Below are 24,099 nucleotides of genomic sequence, written 5' to 3'. Positions count from 1 at the left end.
GTTTAAGGCAGGCTCAAAGAAAAGTGATGCTGTTGAAGGATGACATTATTCATGCCTTTTATTATACTATTTTTTCCAGTTTATGAAAATACAAATTCATTTTAATGTACAATCGTGGAAATCTTTTTATCACAGTGGGAGAAGCCAGTTATTATCTATTGCTAAAGGAAACTGTAGTGCCAGATTAAGCAATAGAAGTGGATACAACTGTGTCTATTTAAAGACATCCAGATACATTAGATATACGGAGAGGAAGGGTTTGGAGGGATACGAGTCAAATGCAGGGAAATGGGACTAGCCCAGTATGCCAACTTAGACAAGGTGGGCCAAAGGGCCTGTTTTGGTGCTGTCCAGCTCTTATGACTCTGAGTTCATTGACATTGTATTTGAAGTACATTAAGGATTCAGCAACAGAAAGAATCTGAAATCAAGAAAGGAATGAAAAAGGGATTCTTAGAATACAAATTCTCATGTAAGTCTAAAGAGTAATAATGCAAGTGTCACCTATAGAAACCTACCTATTAAGTAACATTAGTTTGCGATAGTTTTTTTTGCCACTGAAGTGCCAGTATTTCATCATTGCATAAACTGCACATAAAGATAGGAAAATACGAAAAAACATAAAATAAGAAATATTAATATCTCTAATAGTTTTTCTCTTTTCCCAGATTCAAACTCTGTTATTGCTAAGCATGCAGAGCAGTCAGGGGTTCCTGTTGCTCTGAACTTCTCCACTAGCACTGAGCGGGTGAACTGCCACTTCAAGCTCACGTCACTATTGGGGCACATCATTCGCCTCTCTCTCACTGCCCTGCACATTGAACCTGACAATTGTGTTACAGATTCACTCCATATCTATGATTCCCTCATGCCCATCAGAAGTAGGAATTTATACCGGTATGTATCCAATCCCAGTGATTCAAGTCTTTCACACGTAACTATTTTATAATAAAAACTAGATAGACAGGGGTTCTTTTCCCCAGAGTGCAGAAGGCTTAGGGGTTGCCGTCTAGAAATAAATAAAAACATAAGGAGCACAGATAAGGTGAATATCACAGTTTGTTTTTTTCCAGGAGAGGGGAGTTTAAAACTAGAGGGTATAGAATTAAGGTGAGAAGGGAAAGATTTAGAGGGGACCTGAGGGGCAAGATTTTCACACAGATTTTCACACAAGATTTTCACACAGTAGGGGGAGGGGGAGGGAGGGAAGGGGGGAGGGGAGGGGGAAGTGGGGGAGGAAAGGGTGCTGCACCAATGCAGGAGGTTGGAGCCCACTTGGTCTAGTAACATTTAAAAGGTATTAAGGCACGTACATGGATAGGAAAGATTTAGAGGGGTAATATAGGCCAAATGCTGGCAAATAGGACTAGCTCAGATAGACATTTTGGTTGGAATAGACAAATTGGGTCAAAATCCTGTTTCTGTGCTGTACATCTCAATGGTTATATTATTCATACTTGCAGTGTCTTATTTATGGATGAATGTTTTAATTGTTTCTGTGGGTTTTGTCTTTTTCATTCCAGAGCCTGTGAATCCTTTGGTTCTTTCCCAGTTTCTTTTGTATCAACTGGCAATGGCATGTTTCTATCATTCAAATCCCTCAGGGTGCACGGAAAGAAAGAAATAAAGGGATATTTTGAAGCAATTCCCAAGAAAAGTAAGTTATATAGCAGCTCTGCACACAATTCTGCATTGTAACTCTCAAATGTCTTAAAGCCTTGAAAGCTGTTAAATCTCAAAACAGGTACACTTCTTTCCTAATTCACAGTGCATTGGATCAACAGCATAAAACTAACCTTACTTTATTACTAATGATTATTTCATTCATGGTGTATTTCTAATGAAACTTATGTTAACACAACAAGATGTTAAAAGTTGGGGTTGGTCAAATTTCCAAACTGAGTAGCTTTTCTTGTTTTGGATTTTTTTTTGAAGTAGATTATAAAGCACAAGTTTTCTCACAAAAGCAACGTACTGTGCATTCTAGAAACCAGATATAAAATACAAGCTGGGCAGCAGATAATGTTTTCCAAAAGGTTTTTCAGCCAAAAACTATTTTGAGGAAACACAATGTTCTGGAAGAACTCAGCAGGTCAGGCAGCATCTGTGAGGGTCCATTCTGACCGCTGAGTTCCTCCAGCACTTTGTGTTTTAGACAATAGACAATAGGTGCAGGGGTAGGCCATTTGGCCCTTCGAGCCAGCACCGCCACTCACCGTGACCATGGCTGATCATGCACAGTCAGTACCTGTTCCTGCCTTCTCCCCATATCCCCTGACTCCGCTATCATTAAGAGCTCTATCTAACTCTCTCTTGAAAACATCCAGAGAATTGGCCTCCAATGCCTTCTGAGGCAGAGAATTCCACAGCTTCACAACTCTCTGAGTGAAGTTCTTCCTCTTGCTCAAAATTCTTGCTCAATTTCTTGCTCAAAATTCTAGCACCTGCAGTTTGTTGCCTCTAAATTAATCATTTTATTTATTTTTTCTCAGAATTTGAAAATACTATACTTTCAATGGATGGAATGAGATTGGAGGGAAACATTACCAGTCCATATTATCCAAGTTATTATCCTCTAAAATGTAGTTCCACATGGATATTTAAGGTAGCATTTGATCTTGTTTTTGACGTATCTGTACAAATTTTGTAAATTAACTGCAGATGCTTGTGAGTGTTATGCTTAATTCGGCGCATCTCTGTTTTACCTCTTCAACTTTGATTAATATAAGTGAACTGATGGTAGAATTACATCAAAATCTTTTGTATTTGTAGCTGCTACTTTAAAATATTTATATTTAAACTAAAGGATTGCTTTAATGCAAGTGCAGAATTCTAGCTGTAATTATACAAGACCATGACATGACGGTGGTCGTAGAAAGCATTAAAAGTTGTGGTAACATTAACTTTGCTTGTGTCAAATGAGTTTCAGACACGCCCCAAGTCTGAAACAAGGCCTTCCGCAACAGTAACAAAGCTACTCCAAAGTTAGGTATCCTCACACCATCACATAAACATTAAGTAAATTGTTTTATTTCATCTGTCTTCTTTTCTAATATTTTGATGTTACCTTTAATTCCTCATAAAGTAATCAGGTTTTTTTTTAATACCATGTCATTTTTGATGTTTCTAAAATATTATTTTTATTTAGTTTCTGTTGTTCCTGAGAATAGGCGGCACGGTAGCACAGCCGTAGAGTTGCTGCTTTACAGCGAATGCAGCGCCGGAGACTCAGGTTCGATCCTGACTACGGGTGCTGCACTGTAAGGAGTTTGTACGTTCTCCCCGTGACCTGCGTGGGTTTTCTCCGAGATCTTCGGTTTCCTCCCACACTCCAAAGACGTACAGGTATGTAGGTTAATTGGCTGGGTAAATGTAAAAAATTGTCCCTAGGATAGTGTTAATGTACGGGGATCACTGGGCGGCACGGACTTGGAGGGCCGAAAAGGCCTGTTTCCGGCTGTATATATATGATATGATATGATATGAAAGGGGAATCATTGGGGACTACACTGAACACTATGTACCTTTGTCGCAAGCCCTCTTTGTGGTGCCTCTTTGTATACTTTGCATATGGTATGCAAAACAAAAAATTTCACTGTGACATGTCACATGTGATAATAAAGTATCAATAAAGTTACAATTAATCAAGCATGGTAAATAAATAATACAAAACATCAAAGTATTTATTTCAGTGAAACCAATTGGTTATTTTTATTTGTAAGCAGCTGACCCTTGGTCTTATTTATATTAGTTGAACTGAGAGCCAGTGGGGTTGATCTGAGTTTCCTGCAAACAGACTGCTGATCATGTAGGCTAATGTATGATCGATTCTTTGAAGTGTAATGAAAGCAAGTCAAAACTGAAATGTCGCAGTAGCTAACCTATGGAGGATAAACGATACCATGTCTGCATCATTTGGTTGACTATTCATCTCATTTCAACGAGTGAAGGAGAGGAAAGATTCCAGTGTGAGTGGATAACAAATGCTTTTAAGTAATCTGCAACCCACCATGTCCTGACCTATGGATGCAGAATAAAAATGGAAAGGAAGAATAAAGAAAATAAGAAATGAAATTTATCATGCCAAGTTTTAAAGATTGTTTTGATGAATATTGTGTTGTGTGTTTATCAGACTTCTACGCCTTCTTTTGGATTAGCATTGAAATTTCAGAACTATACCTTGAAGGAAAAGGGATTTGAACCGTGTGATCATGGCTGGTGGAAAATAAATGAAAAAATGTAAGTATTTTTTATTACCACTTTTATTGCTTTAAAAAAAAGTCATAGTATCATGAAACTGGCCCTTTGGCCCTACTTGTTCATGCTGACCAAGATGCCCCATCTAAGTTAATCCTATTTGCCTGTGATTGGCCCTTATCCTTCTTTTCCTATCCATGTAAAATATTTTGCCTTTTTCTATTGTTACTTTAATAGCACAATAACATAAAACATCAGAAGTTATAAGAAATACATTATCACAGCATCATGACAATTTATGGTATAGAACAAGGCTACCTGACCCTTTGTACCCACACTGGCCAAAATAGAGCTTTGCAAACAAATCACACTTTGTCTCTCTCATCTGCAGCCTTGTTGCTTACAGTATAAAAGGTACTTTTGAAATGTGATGAGGAACTCTGTGTCCAATACCCCATCAGACATGAATACTTCATGCCTAGTATCCTTTGAATGAAAGCACTTCTTTTCTAATTATTTTACCTTAACTCTGTGACATACAAACCCTTTATGTTATTGATTTCCCTGCCATAGGAAATCCCTTACGATTCAGTCCATCTCGGTCCTTTATACTTCCTATTCATCTTAAAATAATCTTTCTTCAGTCTCCTCTACCCCAGTGAAAATACCCCAGTGAAAATAATGTCAATCCCAGCCAGTTTTTCTTCTTGATTAAAAATACCCAGCCCTTACAATATCCTTGTAAATGTTTGTTACTTTTTATAGCACCATCACATACAACATAGGTTACTAGAACACAGTAAATGGTAGTGCCCTGGGTACATTTGTAGAACTGAGGGACCAAGTACATAGTTCCATTAAGATGGTCACACAGGTAGACAGGGTGGTGAAGCATGTGTTTGGTACACTTGGCTTTGTTAATCAAGGTACTGAGTGTGCGAGTTCGACATCAATTTACAGCAGTACAGGGTGTTGCCAAGGCCACATTTGGAGCACCATGTTTAGTTATCGTTTCCCTGCTGTAGGAGGGATGTCATTAAACAGAAAACTTTGCAAAAAATATTTATGAGAATGTTATTCTGGAGGGCTGGGAGCTGGAAGATTTGAGTTATAAGGAGAGGCTGGATAGGTTGAGTCTTTCTCTAAAGCATAGAAGATTGAGGGAAGACCTCAAAGCGGCTTATAAAATCACGAGGGGCATAAATAAGATGAATAACCACAATCTTTTCCCAAGGAGGAGAGTATAAAACTAGAAAACATATGTTTATGGTGAGAGGGAAAAGATTTGAAAGGAACCTGAAGGGCAATTTTATAGCAGTGTGCACAAGGAATGAGATGTCAGTGGAAAAGGTGGGTACAATTACATTTAAAAGATGCTTGGACAGGTACATTCAGTTTCTGTACTGTACAGCTCTAAGACTCTGATTCTAACTGTATGCAGTACCCCAGTTGTGACTGGGTGAGTTATACAAATTTTCATGCTCTTATATACTTTGGTGCAACTAAAGAAGTATCCTGTAAGCTTCATTGACCATCTTGTCTATCTATCCTGCTATGTTCAGGCATCTGTGGCGATGTCTTGCAAGGTTTACCATGTTTCTCTACAATTCTGTACTATCACTTACTGTGTATTCCCTTGCTTGGTCCACTCCAATAAATTACCTTGCATTTCCCCAGACTGAATTCCATTTGTTAATTTTCTGCCCATTTCATCCGTCAATGTGGTCTACAACTTCATTTCTCACTGTCAAGCACAGCTAATTTTTATCAACCTCCAAACATAATTACATTTCCTATATTTGGCTACGTCTTTGATATCAAAGAAACTCGGAAATGATTACAGCATGGAAGACCACTCAATTCATTGCATCTGAGCCCAGCTTTATGTACGCCCCACTCTCCGCTACTCACACTCTCTTTTTAGCCTTGCAAATCCATTCCTTTCAACTATTTACTCAATCTCCTGTCGCTTCTACTGCAGGGTATTGACCTGAAACATTGACAATTCCTAACCTCCCCCCACACAGATGCTACTCAATCCCATTGTTCCTCCAGCCGATCACATGTTATTCCATCACACCCCTGACTTGAATCTTGCGTATAGTGGACAATGGGATTTGGGGAGTTAGGGGATGAGTTACTCTACCAATTAACACATGTTTTACTGTGTCTAATTTCCAGCACCAAAGTTAAATAGCATATTGAAAATGTTGGTCTGTTCATTGTTGGAGTAATTGCAAAATATCCTTTACATGCAGGTACTGCGGTTATCAAATAGATTACCAGACAGTTTTCCACATAGCTAATTTTCTGGTTAGTATCACATTCCAGTGCAGTGGAAAACAATCAAGCAAGGCATTTCTGGCTGAGTACAGCAGCTACAACATCAGTCAACGTAAGGATATTATTATTCAATATCTTACACTTGTGCACTGGAATTACTGCTTTCTTTATGTACCAAAATGAAAAGAGCTAAACAAAAACAAGTCTGTAACTGCAAACACAACTGTTGGTGGAGATGCGAAAATATGGGCAAAAATCAAACTCTGAAGGAACTCAGCAGGCTGAGCAGCACCTGATGTGAGTCCCAAACAAAGACAAAGATGTTGACAATTCTCTCCCCCCCCCCCCCCCCCCCCCCCCACCAAGGCAGATACTGCTCAGTCTGCTGAGTTCCTACAGAAATTTGTTTTTTGCTCAACAATTAGGTGACCCCTTTAGGTGTTTGTTTTTTATTCAAGGAATTAGTGCCACTTGAACCTGCCTTTAAAGTAAATGTTATCAGTTTCACTGGAATGTTTCCTGTATTTACTGGAGGTAGCAAGTTAGAACTGGGCACTGATTAGGTTTGTATCTTGTTTACTTATCATGGAATTAAATTGTAATGCTTTGTATTATTATCTCTTGCACCATCATGGATGCAATGAAAAAGAGAAGCCAGTTGCAAAATAAATAGAAGTGATATTGCGAAGAGTAAATATTAGGAGTATTCTTTCTAAATACCTGAGATCTGAAATGATGCGCCTAAAGTCAGAGTCCGACAGCAAGAACCAGGCCCTTCAGCCCAACTTATCCATACTGATTAAGATGCCATATCTAAACCAACTAATGAAAGACTATTGACTTGAAATTGTAACTGTTTCCCTATGTATGTTGCCGCTTCCAGTACCTTTCTAAATTAATAAAAATACCTCTCTCTGTCTCTTTACAACAATTACTCCACCCATTTCCCCAAGAAGGGTTGCGGGTGGTATCAAGGAAGATGTGGTGGTGTGGAGTTATTTCTAAAAGTGTCAAACCTATTGTAATGCCACCCAGAACATGAATACTGGGATAACCGAACTTATCTCTACCTACCTCGACTTCATCCTATCCCCCCTGGTTAAATCCCTCCCCACCAACGTCCAAGACACCTCACACGCTCTCCATCTCCTCGATAACTTCCGGTTCCCAGGCCCCCACTCCCTCATCTTCACCATGGATGTCCAGTCACTCTACACTTCCATCCCCCACAAGGATGGTCTCGAAGCCCTCCGTTTCTTTCTCGACCGTAGAACCAGTCAATCCCCATCGACCAACACTCTCCTCCGCCTAGCAGAGCTGGTTCTTGCCCTCAACAACTTCTCCTTTGACTCCTCCCACTTCCTCCAAACCAGAGGCGTAGCTATGGGCACTCGCATGGGCCCTAGCTACGCCTGCCTCTTTGTCGGGTACATCGAACAATCTGTTCCAGACGTACACTGGCCCCATCCCCGAACTCTACCTCCGCAACATCGATGACTGCATTGGTGCTACCTCTTGCACCAAAGCAGAACTCACTGACTTCATACACTTCACCTCCAATTTCCATCCTGCCCTTAAATATACCTGGACTATCTCCGACACCTCCCTCCCGTTTCTGGACCTCACCATCTCCATTACAGGAGACAGAATAGTGACGGACATCTACTATAAACCCACTGACTCGCACAGCTATCTGGACTACACTTCTTCCCACCCGGTCCCCTGCAAAAAGTCTATCCCCTACTCCCAATTCCACCGTCTACGCCGCATCTGCGCCCGGGATGAGGTGTTTCACACTAGGGCTTCCGAGATGTCCTCGTTCTTCAGGAAACGGGGCTTCCCCTCCTCCATTATAGATGAGGCTCTCACTAGGGTCTCTTCTACATCCCGCAGCTCCGCTCTTGCTCCCCCTCCCCCCACTCGCAACAAGGACAGAATCCCCCTCGTTCTCACCTTCCACCCCACCAGCCAGCGGATCCAACATATCATCCACCAACATTTCCGTCACCTACAACGGGACCCCACCACTGGCCATATCTTCCCATCCCCTCCCCTCTCTGCGTTCCATAGAGACCGTTCCCTCCGTAACTCCCTGGTCCACTCGTCCCTTCCTACCCAAACCACCCCAACCCCGGGCACTTTTCCCCGCAACCGCACGAGATGCAACACCTGTCCCTTTACCTCCCCCCTCAACTCCATCCAAGGATCCAAACAGTCTTTCCAGGTGAGACAAAGGTTCACCTGCACCTCCTCCAACCTCATCTATTGCATCCGCTGCTCTAGATGTCAACTTATTTACATCAGCGAAACCAAGCGCAGGCTCGGCGATCGCTTCGCTGAACACCTGCGCTCGGTCCGCATTAACAAAACTGATCTCCCGGTGGCCGAGCACTTTAACTCCCCCTCCCATTCCCAGTCTGACCTTTCTGTCATGGGCCTCCTCCAGTGCCATAGTGAGGCCCACCGGAAATTGGAGGAACAGCACCTCATATTTCGCCTGGGCAGTTTGCAGCCCGGTGGTATGAACGTCGACTTCTCCAACTTTATAGTTCCTCTGTCCCTCCCTTTCCCTCCTCCTTCCCAGATCTCCCTCTATCTTCCTGTCTCCACCTATATCCTTCCTTTGTTCCGCCCCCCTGACATCAGTCTGAAGAAGGGTTTCGACCCGAAACGTCACCCATTCCTTCTCTCCCGAGATGCTGCCTGACCTGCTGAGTTACTCCAGCATTTTGTGAATAAATCGATTTGCTATTGAGGGCGTGCAGCGTAGGTGCACTAGGTTAATTCCCGGAATGGCGGGACTGTCGTATGTTGAAAGGCTGGAGCAATTAGGCTTGTATACACTGGAATTTAGAAGGATGAGGGGGGATCTTATTGAAACATATAAGATAATTAGGGGATTGGACACATTAGAGGCAGGAAACATGTTCCCAATGTTGGGGGAGTCCAGAACAAGGGGCCACAGTTTAAGAATAAGGGGTAGGCCATTTAGAACGGAGATGAGGAAGAACTTTTTCAGTCAGAGAGTGGTGAAGGTGTGGAATTCTCTGCCTCAGAAGGCAGTGGAGGCCAGTTCGTTGGATGCTTTCAAGAGAGAGCTGGATAGAGCTCTTAAGGATAGCGGAGTGAGGGGGTATGGGGAGAAGGCAGGAACGGGGTACTGATTGAGAGTGATCAGCCATGATCGCATTGAATGGCGGTGCTGGCTCGAAGGGCTGAATGGCCTACTCCTGCACCTATTGTCTATTGTCTATTGTACCAGCATCTGCAGTTATTTTCTTATACTACTGGAATGGATAGGCAGGTCAGTACTCTGCCTTCAAAACACAGCCCCTTATTTTTATTAAGTGAATAACCTCAGATTTTAGAATTGGTATTTATAACCTGTGGATATGGATTCCCATCACTTGGGTAACCCAGGAGTTAAAATGAGTTGGAACATGCAAATTAATGCTTTCTCAGCAATGTTGGGGCAATAAGAGGAGTGATCTCTACACCAAACATCTTGCACCAACTGGCTTCTATCCCCCAAGCTAGAGTGAGCAATCTCTCCATGATTAAGCATGCGGTAAAGTGTTTGAACTAAAAGGTTGGCAGACAGGCTACAATGTGGTAAATGTGAAATTATCCACCTCACCAGGAAGGGTAAAAATGTAGAACTTTCTTCAAGACGAGAAATTATTAAATATTGGGGTGCAGCAGAGTTTAGGCTATTAGGCACGAGTAACAGAAAACTTAAGTCAGATGCTACCAGCTGTGCTGAGAGTTTCTGGTATTTTCTGTTTTTGTTTTAGATTTCCAGCATCTTCAGTTTTTTTTAGCAAGGCAAATTATATGCTAACGGTATTAGAGTTAGAGTATAGTTGTAAGGAAGCCTTATTTTGTGTAGACCACCTTATAGGGAGGTTTGTTTTCTTATCTAAGAATACATCTGCTATGAGGATCCAACATTGGTTCACAAGATTTGATTCCTGGGTTGAGCAGACTGTTCTGTGAGAAGTTTGAGTAGAATAGACCCCTTTATACTCAAGTTTTTTTTTTAAACACAAGAAGTGACCTCGTTTAAATGTATTAAATTCTAGGAAGCTTTGTAGTGTACTTGGATGTAATCTGTGAGCTGGTCCTGCAGTTTCTTAAGTACAATTAATAATTTCCAAGGATAGCCAGAAAGCATCAAAAACATCAGTGTACTGATGTTGTGCATGCTTTTGTCACTTTTGATGTTGTTTGATTATTTGCAGTATTTATATGCAAACACACATGCTGGGCAGACACAAAATGCTGGAGCAACAGCGGGTCAGGCAGCATCTCTGGAGTGAAGGAATGGGTGACGTTTCAGGTCAAGACCCTTCTTTAGACTGATGTCTGGGGAGGGGGCGGGCCAAAGATTTAACCTAGCAACTGCAGTTTTTTTTCCTACACATGCTGGGCACTTGGATGTGTCATGTGCTTGTAACATCAGCCTTTGCAACTTTGGTGGAAGATCAAATGACTGTCAATAACGATGACCTTCATCTTACACTCAATCTCAAGGAGCCTGCAACCAAACATAGCGCGGCCATTCAAAGTGTTATTTATGCCGTCTGGTCTGTTCACCTGTAAACTATTTGAGGTTATGATTGACAGTCCAAAGTGAACGGCAAGTTAACTGCGCTTTCAGACATCCCTCAACGATCATATAACCATGATCCCAGGATGTCAGCCAGGACCAAGATGGGCAGCAACAACCTTCCACCAGCATTTTAGACATCACTGGTGTATCTCCTTGTAGCAGCAGTAAGTTAGTAAACAGTATTTTGAAAGGCATAATGATTGGCACAGACCTGGGCAAAGAGATCTAAGCAATTATTGCATTTTTTATTTTCACATTTGCCACTTTATTCTGCAGTGTCGCTACTAACACTGCAATCTTTTATTTTGTATTCAGTGGGTTGGGTGGCAGGTGGAACTGCTGCTTATACATAATACTGGAGTATAAATTGGTTTAAAGGACTATTTTACACACATTTACATGTTTCTGCTATGATTAATATGGTAGTAGGCAGGAATCAAAGAGAAATACAGCAATATTTATTGCAAACTTCCTCTACCTGTTTTATGCCTGCATACAAAGGGGTGGAGTTAAAATCTCCCCTTTAAAATCTCCATTTTGAAAGCAATAGACTGGCATCTCTGTAATTGATAGCTTGCTTGTGTTTTGGAGACTGAATGATACTATTATGCCTACTCCAGAGAAATGCTCACAATTTGCCCTGCTTTTTACTACCTTTTTTGTTTATACACAAATACAGAATATGAGTTTTTCAATACAAATAAATAATTGCAACTGAATGTTGTTTTACTACTACAAAAGGCAGCCAGGGCATGTCTTCAGTATAGTTCATAACATGAATGTTATGACCATTTGTTTCTGGTCAAATATCACAAAGAATTACATGCATTTTCTGACGAGTAATTTTGCTTGGTTGGTTATGTATATCAAATCTGACTTTGATGGCAAAGTTACTTTATACGTATGGTAGAGCAGCTTTTTTAATTACTCTGTTTCTTTCATTTATTTCCTCCAGGACAATGTTAACATTGTGCAAAATAAATGAGCTCAATTCTCATTTTTTTTCTAAAGCTTGTCCTAATGGATATTATGTCTGCTCCACTGGTCTGTGCATCCGACAGTCTCAACGTTGTGATGGATCAGATGACTGCTTTGATGAAAGTGATGAAGTATTTTGTTGTAGGTACCTCCAAATAACTTTTTGCCTTAAAGGTGCATGAACTTTATGAGTTGATGTATTTGAGCCAACGACTCAATAACGCTGCAGATTGCAAATTGCACGTGAGGCCTCCGGTTGGAAGACTTCAAATGTATAAATCTGTCACACAAAGTTCTCTATTAGGAAAATGAAACTTTTAAAAGTTCCAGTGTGCCATTTTGCCACAATAAAATTAAATGTGTATATTAGGCCAGACATTATCAGTAAGCAAAGTGCCGATGCACTTTGGGCAAGGAGAGATGTATGCTTAAATTATATCTAAGTGTTGCTGGCTAATTTGCACAGCTTTACTATTAATGGCATTCTACTGTGTGACTTCACTAAGAGCCCTGAAATTGGTGTTTTTGTACTGCAGTTGTAACCTAAACTGAACACACAAAACGAAAGTATATTTTTAACAATCTAATAAGTGCTAATTACTCCTAATCAACATTAAATATTTCAGAAATACAATCTTTCCCAAGCTATTAAATTTAACTTTATTTTATTTTTGGTCCCTTTTCAAAAATCTTATCCACTCTTTCTGTCTATATTCAGTATCTGATTTCATATTTGACTCATCCACTCTGATTTCTTCTGCTTTTAATGTTATAATTACTCAGTCTAATTTGGTTAAGGTAGACACAGTTGTTTTTGCTGTTCAATGATAGGTCCCAGATATCTGATTTCCCTCAATGTGACATTATCAGCCAATACATGCCGGGACTGAGAAGCTCCACGTATTTGAAACTCGGATGTCCAGGTGTAAGTCTAAGTAATGGTAGATACCGTTAGATTCCCTTCTCCACCAAAACTTAAGGCAATTATATCTTGGCAATGAGGATGATGTAAACGATGACAAATCGATCTGAACCAGTCCCATGCAAAATCAGGCCATTCTTTTTTTTAAATTTGTCCACATAAATTTCTTTTGGTCATTTTCTTACATTTCTTTTTGTTATATAGGTATACAATGAAAGTATTTTAATGGAGATTAGTTATGTTCTAATACTGAAGAAGAACTACAATATAAAGATGACGTGCGTTGGATACACTCTGCCTGTTGAGATGCCCAAAATATTTAAAAGCAAATTAATGTCTCATTATTGTTCTGTGTGATAATATGGAGTACTGAATGATTTTCTTTTACTTGCTGGGCAGACATTTACAATGTAAAATGATTCTCCACCTGAGTATCTTCCACTGCCATAATTCCTGGCATGTTGAAATGTTCATTGACTTCATGAAATCTAGAGTGATTAAGAATTACCTTGAATAAATGATGATTTTATTTGGGTTTTTAAGCGTCACGTTGTTTCCAAAGTCTTTAATCAAGATATAATTAGCCTGACAAATATTTTTTGTTGCAGTTTATTGGGAGTGATTACTATGGCATATCTTCAATTACAGATATTAATCTGATAAAGTAACAAATTTCACCGGCATGCCTTCATGTCCCAAATTGGTTTATTGTATTAGGGTGTATTTGTAATGTGATTCTTGCTAGTAGGCAAAAAATAAAATACTAGAGTGCCACAGACCTCAAAGCCCAAACTTCAGAACTTGGAATTAAGCGGAGGTGGCAGGGTCGCTCTTGAGGACTGAATGCTGGGTCTCCGTAAAGTGATTAGCTGATCTACATTTGATTCACCGAGTGTAGAGAAGACAAGAGTCAAGAGTTTTATTGTCATATATGTCGCTGATAGAACAATGAAATTCTTACTTGCTGCTGCACCACAGAATATGTAAGCATAGTGCACTGCAAACAATATAATAAATGAGAGAAAGAAAAGTGTACTCACAAGTACCCCCCCCCCAATATATATACATACATACAGTGCCCTCCACAATGTTTGGGACAAAGACCATTTATTTAATTATTTGCCTCTGTACTCCACAATTTGAGATTTGTAATAGAAAAAATCACATGTGGTTAAAGTGCACATTGTCAGATTTTAATAAAGGCCATTTTAATACATTTTGGTTTCACCATGTAGAAATTACAGCAGTGTTTATACATAGTCCCCCCATTTCAGAGGCAAATAAATAAATGATGGGTCTTTGTCCCAAACATTATGGAGGGTATTGTATATACATATACACACACACACGCACACATACGTACACACAAAAATCAAGCAATAGTAGTGCAATAATAATAATAGTCTATTGTAGTTAAAAGCTTATTTGAGACCATGTTATGTACACTAAATGCAGTGCACTAGACTGGAAGAAGTGCAAATGAATTACTGCTTCTGGAAAGACTATGAGTCCCTGGATATTAGGAAGAGACAAAGTGAAAGTGCAAGTATTTTATGCAGACATAAGGAAGTGCAGATGATGGAATCTTGAGTAAAAAAAAATGCAAAGGACTCAGCAAGCCAGATAGCATCCGTGGAGGGAATGGACAATGTTTTCGGTCGGCACCCTTCTTCCGACTGATGGAGTTGGGAGAATGTTGGAAAAGAGAGGTGGGAATGGGGCAAATGTTTAATCTCCTGCAGTTGAAGCATATCTAAGATATAAACTTTTTTTCCCCACCGGCACTGCCTGATGTGCTGACTGTTCTACACATTTTGTTTTTATTTTAGATTTCCAAGATATGCATTTTTTTAAATTTGTCTTGCTTTTGCTTGTCAAATTGGTTCCAGTGGTTATTTTGATTTCTGCTATATCAATAACACTGATACTTCTGAATTTGATTTTTTCTTAGTGCTCAGATTTAGTTTAGTTTATTGTCACTGTACCCACAAGATCAACCAATATGCATAAGGGTCACCTCTGCTTAAATCCAAGTTCTGAAGTTTGGGCTTTGGTGTCTGTGGCACTCCAGTATTTTATTTTAAATTTGGGGCTTGCTTGAGTGAAAGAGGTCACTGTGCCGTAGACCATTCATCCTGAGCAGGAGTGACGGCCTTGGAATGGGACCAAATGAAACAACTACATTCCCCAGCCCACTCGGAAGTATTAGTACAGTGAAAAGAAATGTTACAGCACCGCAGCAATAGTAACATTGTCCCAGAAGCAAACACTTCCCCCATTGTTTGTGCAAAATCTGTCTTCAGTAGAAGATGTCTTAAATGTCAAGCATATGAAGTGACCTCTGAAAATATAATGCTCCCTCCTGTGTGGAAAATTTAGCAAACATTTTTGAAGATAACGAGGCCCACAAAAGAAAGGCTTTCTTTCAGTAATAACTTGATAATATGAGAGTGGTTTTCTGTTTTTTTTTAAGTTGGCACTTTTTAAATAGCCATATAGGTTCTGACAAATGAGCTAGATACTGCCTTCCTTTGTTTCGATTTCATTGCTGGCAGGTAAGAGTGAATAGACATCAGTTATGATATTACTCTGTGCATTGATCTAGAAATGTTTGTTCTGAGGAATATTAAACATGGTTGTGAGGTTTTAAGGAAATTACAACTTGCATCATGTTTACTTAAAGCTGTAATGAGAAAAAGAAAAAGTTACTGTGAGATTATTAACAGAGTTTTCAAAAGGACAGCACCTCTGATAGAATCCCATTTCTAAACTGAATTCTGTGATTTAGCAATAATGTTTACAGTTATTGAGTCATACAGCACAGAAACGAGTCCTTCAGCCCAACCTCAGCCCTTCATGCCAACCAAGATCCCCATCCAAGTTAGACCTATTTGCCGCCGTTTAGCCCATATCTGTTAAAATCATTCTTATCCATGTAGCTACCCAAACATCTTTTAAATGTTGTTGTACCTGTATCAACTACTTCCTCTGGCAGCTCGTTCCCCTACCTGGGGAAAAAGACTGTGCATTCACCCTATGTACTCGCCTCAAGATTTTAGACCTCTCTATAAGATCACCCTCTCGGCCATCTGTACTCCACAGAATAAAGCCCCAGTCTGCTCAACCTCTCCCTATAGCTCAGGTTCCCAAATCCTGGCAACATCATCGTAAATCTTCCCTGCATTTTTCCTTGCTTAATAACATCTTTCCACTGGCTGAGTGATCAAAACTGAACACAATGTTCCAAGTGCGGCTTCACCAATAACCATTACAACCATAACATAACTTCCCAAAGATAGACACAAAATGCTGGAGTTACTCTGTGGGTCAGGCAACATCTCTGAAGAAAATGGATAGGTGGGTCAGGACCCTTCTGGGTCAGGACCCTTCTGGGTCAGGACCCTTCTTCAGCCCCGACCTAAAACGTCGCCTATTCATTTTCTCCAGAGATACTGCATGACCTGCTGAGTTACTCCAACATTTTGTGTCTATCTTTGGTATGAACCAGCATCTGCAGTTCATTTTTATTACATTCCCAACTTCTATACTCTGTTTTCTGACTGTTAAAGGCAAGCGTGCCAAAAGCCTTCTTCATTGCCTTATCTATCTGCAATGCCACTGTCCAGGAGCTATGGACTTGTACTCCGAGATTCCTCTGTTCCTTATGAACATTAGGAACTTAAATTGCGGTTGCAGTTACTTAAATTGCAACCTGTCCTTTTTGACATGAATATTTCAAATGGCTTTGTTAATTAATCTTTTTCCATGTGTTTCAGTTTTCACATAAAACTTAATTAATGGTAATAAAAAATAAAATAAAAACACTAAATATTTAAATTAAAGTCTCCTGAATAAGTATAAACTGTGCTATTGAGTTTATTTGTGCCTGATTTTAATTCAGCTCTACCGCCAAAGATGTGCAACACAAGTTCTCCACAACATCACCACTACTTCAGCTGTGATGGAGTCAAAGACTGTGAGAATGGCACTGATGAACTAAATTGTACAGACTGTAAGTATTTAAATAACCTGAGATTTATTTTTAAATCATCCTTACATTTTAAATAAATATGAATCAATGTCAATCATCATTTTTTAGCTGTGCCCTGTACAAACATCACGTATAAATGTAAGAATAATTTGTGTATTCAGAAGAAGAATGCTAAATGTGATGGAACTATAGACTGCTTGGATGGAAGTGATGAAATGAGTTGTGGTGAGTACCATTTCTAATAAAAGGGGGCCTCTCTATTGAAAATTATTATTTGCCTAACTCTAGAAAAATTGAAAATGTGCTTACTATTTCAAATTGGAATTCTTAAATCTCTTTTAAATTTTGATGAATTATTTTCTTAATTGGAAATTGATAAGCAGCTGGGGGTCATGAATAAAACAGATGTTAGAAATACTTAGCAGGCCAGGCACCGTCTCTCCCTCCAGATTCTGCCTGAGCAGCTGAGGATTTCTAAGTATCTTCAGTTTTATTTTTGATTTCCATTACAGCATCCGTTGTACATTGATAAAGGAGAACATTTAGTGACCTTGGATAGTTATTCTCATCATTTAGAAATTCTGCATATTCATATATAAAATATTGGCATGCTTTTAATTGTAAGGTTAAATATTTTTGAATTTACTCCTGAATGAGTTGGCAGAGGAGATATGATGGTTTTGATATGACTACATCTACATCAGGTCACATTTGGCCACAGTTTTTGCTTGTTTTTACTGTTTATTTTCACTTCTATCTTGCAGATTGCGGCAATAAAATACAGCACGTAAGCCGAATTGTCGGAGGATCCAATGCGAAAGATGGAGAGTGGTCTTGGCAAGTCAGCCTTCACTTTTCTGGATCACCTTACTGTGGGGCATCAGTAATAACAAAGGAGTGGCTTTTATCTGCAGCACACTGCTTTCAAGGGGAAAAGTACGCAATGAAACTATTAGATTAGATTTTAACTATTTTTGGTCCAAAAATGCAATGGATCGGGTGTAGATGATTGGAATTTAGGAAAATGTGAAAAACATCATTACATAAGCAGATTCTAAATTATATTCTGAATTTTAAGAAAATGTTGTCGGTTAATATGTACCAGTTGGAAGTATGCAAATGAGGAGTCAAAACTATTGTCACAGGAAAGCTGTAATTTACACCAGAGGTGGACCAGATTTCTCTTCTAAAAGGACCAAGTTATTTACAGTGCAGTTATCACAAGAAAACTAGGATAAGTTCTAAATAAGAGGACATGGATGTGACATGTCATATCAGGAAATGCTTCTCACAGATTTTATATAAACAAATAGCTTTTCCCACATACAAATTCAGGCAAGGAAATCATTTGTGACTTGTGGTTTGACACACAGCGTTACCATGAGATCCCACTGAGAGTATTCCATGTAAAAATAAGTTTTTGAGGAATACTTTAGGAAACATGCTATTGCCTGCTCCAGATGGCCAATAGTTCAAAATATTTATTACAAGATACAACTGATCTTTCATGAGGATAGACATTGATACTTGTGGTATCAATATTTTTTTATTATGCTACCATATCACATTCACTAATAATGAATTGGGGCATAATCCCAATGTTCTTTCTTATGTTCCTTGCAATTATCTTCATCTAAATGTAAAGGTCATGCAGCAACCATTAATTAAACATTCCATAGATCTGTTTCCGCATGAAAGACCTCACGCCTGATTAATGGACACTTCTCCCTCTACTGCCAGGTTTCACTTTTATTGTTGACCCCTTTGAAACATTGAGGGCAATGAAGGACGAGTCTGCACAGGGAACTTATCCTAGTATTTTGGTGATGACTGCACTGTAAATAAATGAAAGGCCATGGCCTTTAAATGCACTGTAAATGAATTAAAGGACATGGCCCTTACTATCACAGCCACCTTCCCTGCAAAGAAAATGCCTGTTTCTCAAAGAGTCCCTGGCCCATTTAATGATCACGGACAGACATTCTACATGCTGTGCACATCTATTAGAGCCTCAGCTGTTTCTATGTTCCTAATAATTGACAGGATCAATTTATGAAATATCAATGCTATTAATAGCACTCCAAGACAATTAATCAATAGCTAATAGGAACTGGGAACCATCCAAATTAATTTTAAGGTACACCGAATGTGAAACTGCTCTTTGGTGAAAGGTGTCACCTCTCTGTTAAGTGTTTATGCTTTGGCTGAATCAATTACACATTATTCCAGCCGGTAAGGTGATTCTCACAGCTGAGTTCAGGGACCTCTGAGATGAACACATAGCTGCCAGGTTCCCACACAGTACCATCACCCCATCTTGTTGCACCTTGGATAACATTATAAATTAGCCTTCATTATAGAAATGAACATTTCGTATTACACCAGTAAATGAGTTATCAAAGAAAATGGCATCTTTAAATATGGAAATCGGGTAAAAGTTAAAATTCTGTGACATTTTAACTTTTGGGGCAGTAAAGATACAAGCAGCATTGCACATATAAGAATGCCTATAACACAATGGTATTTTAGCTAAGATGTCTCTGGACATATTCAGACATAAATGATCCTGCGCAAATTCAAGTTGTTTCCTCCTTTAATCATACTCACTGGCCCAGAAATTAACTGATGCCATACACTTTTAACAGCTCTATTAAAATTGTGAGTAATTCAAATGTAATTACATATATTTATCCAGTGTTTTTGTGATGGTATGCAACAGTGAGGCATACCAGCACCTCTAAAAAGTAAAATAGATTTTCAAACTTTTTAAATTTTAATTTTTTAAATGTTGATTTTATACATTTTAGTTATTAGTTTATTACATTAGGAATTGATTTGTCATAAAATCAAAACAGAAGAGGGGTCTATTGATGGAAAAAAATGTTGATAAATGTAGCTTAATTTTTAATTGATATGCATACTGCCACCTTTTTATCTACAAAAATTCACTGCATTTATTCATTGTCTCCAGAATATTTATGTATGTAATAATTGGTGTACAGTGTAATGTAATAGTTTTATTGCTTTGCATGCCACCAAGAAATGAAACACTATTGCTGAAATAATATTATTGTTTTGTTTTGGAAGAATGTCTGATCCCAGACCATGGATAGCTCATTTAGGAATGCATACTCAAGGAAATGCAAGGTTTAAAAGTGAGCTCAAAAGAATTCTTGTCCATGAATACTACAATGGCCGGAACTTTGACTATGACATTTCACTGCTGAAACTGAAAAAGCCTTGGCCAGACAGATCAACAGCAACAATCCAACCAATTTGTGTTCCTTCACTGGCTCAAATGGTACCAAATGGAGAGAGATGCTGGGTAACTGGCTGGGGTCAAAAACAAGAAATGGGTACGAATTTTTATATATTATTATCAAAGGATTTAAACAAGATTATATGAAAAGAACATACACTAATTTTTAATAGTTAAAAGATTCATTCTTAAGTTATGTGTAGGAAGGAACTGCAGATGCTGGTTTACACCAAAGGTAGACACAAAATGCTGGAGTAACTCCGTGAGACAAGCAGCATCTCTAGAGAGAAGGAATGGGTGATATTTCGGGTCAAGACCCTTCTTCAGACGGTCTTGACCCGAATTGTCACCCATTCCTTCTCTCCAGAGGTGCTGCCTGTCCCGCTGAATTACACCAGCATTTTGTGTCTATCTTCATTAGATGGATCATACATTTTTTAAGAAACAGCAATGACCTACATTTATTCTGGGATATGAAGATGTCAGAAAATAACATGTTTTGAAATGTTTTCAATATTATCAGATAGAAATGTATGCATTACTCTCTGCTGCTTTAATGAAGCATCTGTGACATGTTAAAAAAAAACTAGATATTGCTTCACTTAAATAATAGATTGAGATCAAAATTTTGAGTTCAGTGAAATGTGCTAATATTGTAGATCCTATCGAAAATATAAATGATCAGCTTGGACAAGCAAAGGATATGATTCTAAGTCTACTACAAAATAATGCAACATCTTAAAATGTTCTATTTAGATGCTCTGAGCACGCCAACACTATACACCACTGGGATTTATAACACAGGAACTAACCTCTCTTTCACTCTCTGCTGTCTCCCTGCAGTGCTTTGTTTTATATCTCCCTATTCACCACCCTGAAATGCAGACATAAATATAGGCTATCCTTTTCTTCTTAAGCCCTTTGCTCCTCTAGGGAGCATTGGCCATTGACAAATGTCCTCCACCTCACTCGGTTGTTGGCACTTCTTTTGAGATCGCCCCAGTTGAGCCCCTTCCCAGATATTTCTGCCTGGACACCTCTTCTCCAGCTGTTCCTGGGCGACCTCTTTTCCTTTTTCCATGTGGGTTCCATTTCAGGGCTTGCCGGGCGTTGCTTGTGGCAGGTTTTCTGAGGGTGTGTCCAATCCAACTCCATTTTCTCCTTCGAATTTGTAAATCCTGGCTTGTTCTTTTCCACAGGTCCACATTGCTTACTTTGTTTCTCCACCAGATGTTTAGTATTCTCCTGAGGCAGGTGTTAATGAATGTTTGCAGCCTGTTTGTTGTGTGTTTTGTTGTTTTCCATTCCTTGAACAGTCATTGAAATATAGGCTATAACCAATTTTATTTCACAGTTTCCTATTCCATCCTTGAAAAAATCCTAAAGTACATCCTGAATGAAGACAAACTAATCTGCCTCAGCACCTTTTAAAAATAAATATTCGGAATGGCTTTAAGCACTTCAAGTTTATTTGCTGAGGGGACACAGACCTTGCTTAAATGAAAGAAGGAGTGCACAATCTCCCAAACTATCCACCCACATTCCCCATTTAATGCAAAATTTGTAGCTTCCATATTGACGTCAGCAGACACATCATAACTTAGAGAGCTGCCAAAGAACAAAATCACAAATTTTAACGTTATTGAGTCCATTTATTTTTAATTATTTTTATTAATAATTTTATTCTCGTTCAATTAGGTATTAAGCTGTCAAAAAACCCAATGAAGTTGATTAAGGAATAGGCCTACTACCCTAAGTCCACTGGTTGCTCAGATGGCTGTGGTGAGGTGTGCAAGGGGGTAATGAAAAGTAAAAAGTGATCACGAAATAAGTGCAGAATAGGCCAGATCAAATGCGATTGGGTTTAAAGTGCCTAGTTTTTGATAGACTTGAATCAAATGCAAAAGTGCCAATTCAAGATTGTGACAACATGGATCACATTCTTATGCAAGTCCATGGTATTTTGATTATGGTCACAGCATAAATTATATTTTCTTAATAATAAATATATGGGAACAAGAAATGTATTCTCTATTGTTTTTAACATGTTTAATAATTGTTTCCTGCTAATCATTGTGCTATGAATGTTCAACAGTCACAACTGATCTTTTCCAAGTATTTAGTCAGGGGTTTAATCATGGAGTTAGGGATAAAAATACTAAATTAAAAATCTACTGCACATTATTTTGTTTTGTTTTTCTTACTGAAGGTAACAGTGATCCTACTGTTCTTCAACAAGCAGAGGTTGAGATCATAAACCAGTCCCTCTGTCGTTCCGCCTATGGGCTCATCACTCCACGTATGCTGTGTGCGGGATTGTTATCTGGGGAAAGAGATGCTTGTCGTGTAAGTTTAAAAGCAAACATCTTAAACTTAAAATTAACTTCATAAACTTTACTGAATATAATGAATATTTTATACGTTCCTTAAATCAGCAAATAAAAGAATGATCAGTCACATTGAGCAAAACACAGTGCTGCAGGAACTCTACAGGACAGGCAGCATCTGAGGAGGGAATAGACAAATGACAAACGATTCTTCAGTCCGAAGAAGGATCCCTCCACAGATGCTGCCTAAGCTGTAACTCTATGACTTGCTGAGTTCCTCCAGCACTTTGTTTTTGCTCACATTTCCAGCATCTGCAGTTCCTTGTGCCTTTATGAGAAACCTTATTTTTATTGGTGTACATATTCTACGGAAATTATTTTTTACAGAAAATTCTTAATATCTCATGACGCATTACTGACGCAATATCGCATTACTGATCGTGTCCCCTCTAATTAATGTTCCAGAAGTTCTTTGAGAGGCATCTTACCAATCAATCATGCGGGTAAAATTCACAAAGTTCAAGTGTTGCAGTTTCTCAGTGCAAATCATGGAGATCGTGGATTTATACTTATTAAGATGTACAACATATCGAGGTTGCCTTTCATAAATTGCGAAGAAAAATTGTGAGGGTAAAGTGACCTATTCTAGTGGCAATCTGCAGAGTTGGGTGGCTGGGTTTTCGTTTCAGGGGATAGGTGTGTATCACTTGCTGCTGCTGTTGGTGACCTCCCGGGCCGGCGGTTGGTGACCTCCCGGGCCGGCGGTTGGTGACCTCCCGGGCCGGCGGTTGGTGACCTCCCGGGACGGCTCAGCCCGCGTGCCCGCCGCCCGCCCTCTCTGGCCGCCGCCCGGACCAGGTGCAAGGGGCAGGTAGAAGCGATGTTAGGGCCTTGGCACGGACATAGCCCCTCACACACCCAACACTGCGGAACCACAGCTGCTCCATCATGGCAATAGGACACGGCCTCGCCAGCCGTGCAGACAGCGGCCGCAGGAGGGGCATCATTGGTGGTGTGTAAAGGATGAAGAGGTGCCGACACTTCTGGCTGTAACACCTGCAATATTGCCCGATACTAAGATATCACTCAGGGTTTCATTGTATTTTTAAGGGTGGCTCCTTTAAGGTGATGGAGGGCAAATATTTTATAGGAACCTGCGGAGTAACTTTTCACACAGCGGCGGGTATATGGAACAAGCTGTCAAAGGAAATAGTTGAGACAGATACTATCATCACATTAAAGAGACATTTGGACAGGTACATGGATAAGAAAGGTTTAGAGGGATATGGGCCAGACGCAGGCAGGTGGGACAATTGTTGATGGGGCATGTTGATTGACATGAGCAAATTGGGCTAAGGGCTTCTTTTCACACTGTGTATTGAGAGTTTCCCACCATTTTGATGCCACAAAGAACTAGTATTTATCTCATCTGCTCAAACTCTCATTGTAGAATCATAGTCATGGAGACATACAGCATGGAAACAGGCCTTCAACCCTTTTTTCTCTCACCTTTTTTTCACCTCTGTTTTG

At 39.4% G+C, this 24,099-nt stretch overlaps 1 protein-coding gene across 1 annotated transcript in view; it reads left to right on the top strand.

Moving 5' to 3' along the window:
• tmprss7 (transmembrane serine protease 7) overlaps positions 1–24,099 on the top strand; it is a 45,522-nt gene that overhangs the window by 17,059 nt on the left and 4,364 nt on the right. Inside the window, exons 7-17 of the mRNA XM_078409015.1 lie at positions 669–897; positions 1,524–1,657; positions 2,493–2,605; positions 4,133–4,239; positions 6,456–6,592; positions 12,104–12,211; positions 16,894–17,004; positions 17,092–17,208; positions 17,748–17,919; positions 20,071–20,339; positions 22,452–22,588. Coding sequence (XP_078265141.1) covers positions 669–897; positions 1,524–1,657; positions 2,493–2,605; positions 4,133–4,239; positions 6,456–6,592; positions 12,104–12,211; positions 16,894–17,004; positions 17,092–17,208; positions 17,748–17,919; positions 20,071–20,339; positions 22,452–22,588 — 1,634 coding nt within the window. The remainder of the gene's footprint in view (positions 1–668; positions 898–1,523; positions 1,658–2,492; positions 2,606–4,132; positions 4,240–6,455; positions 6,593–12,103; positions 12,212–16,893; positions 17,005–17,091; positions 17,209–17,747; positions 17,920–20,070; positions 20,340–22,451; positions 22,589–24,099) is intronic.

Source organism: Rhinoraja longicauda, chromosome 12 (assembly GCF_053455715.1).
Source record: "Rhinoraja longicauda isolate Sanriku21f chromosome 12, sRhiLon1.1, whole genome shotgun sequence".
Classification (NCBI taxonomy): domain Eukaryota; kingdom Metazoa; phylum Chordata; class Chondrichthyes; order Rajiformes; family Arhynchobatidae; genus Rhinoraja; species Rhinoraja longicauda.
This window is presented reverse-complemented; position numbering and strand designations above follow the sequence as displayed.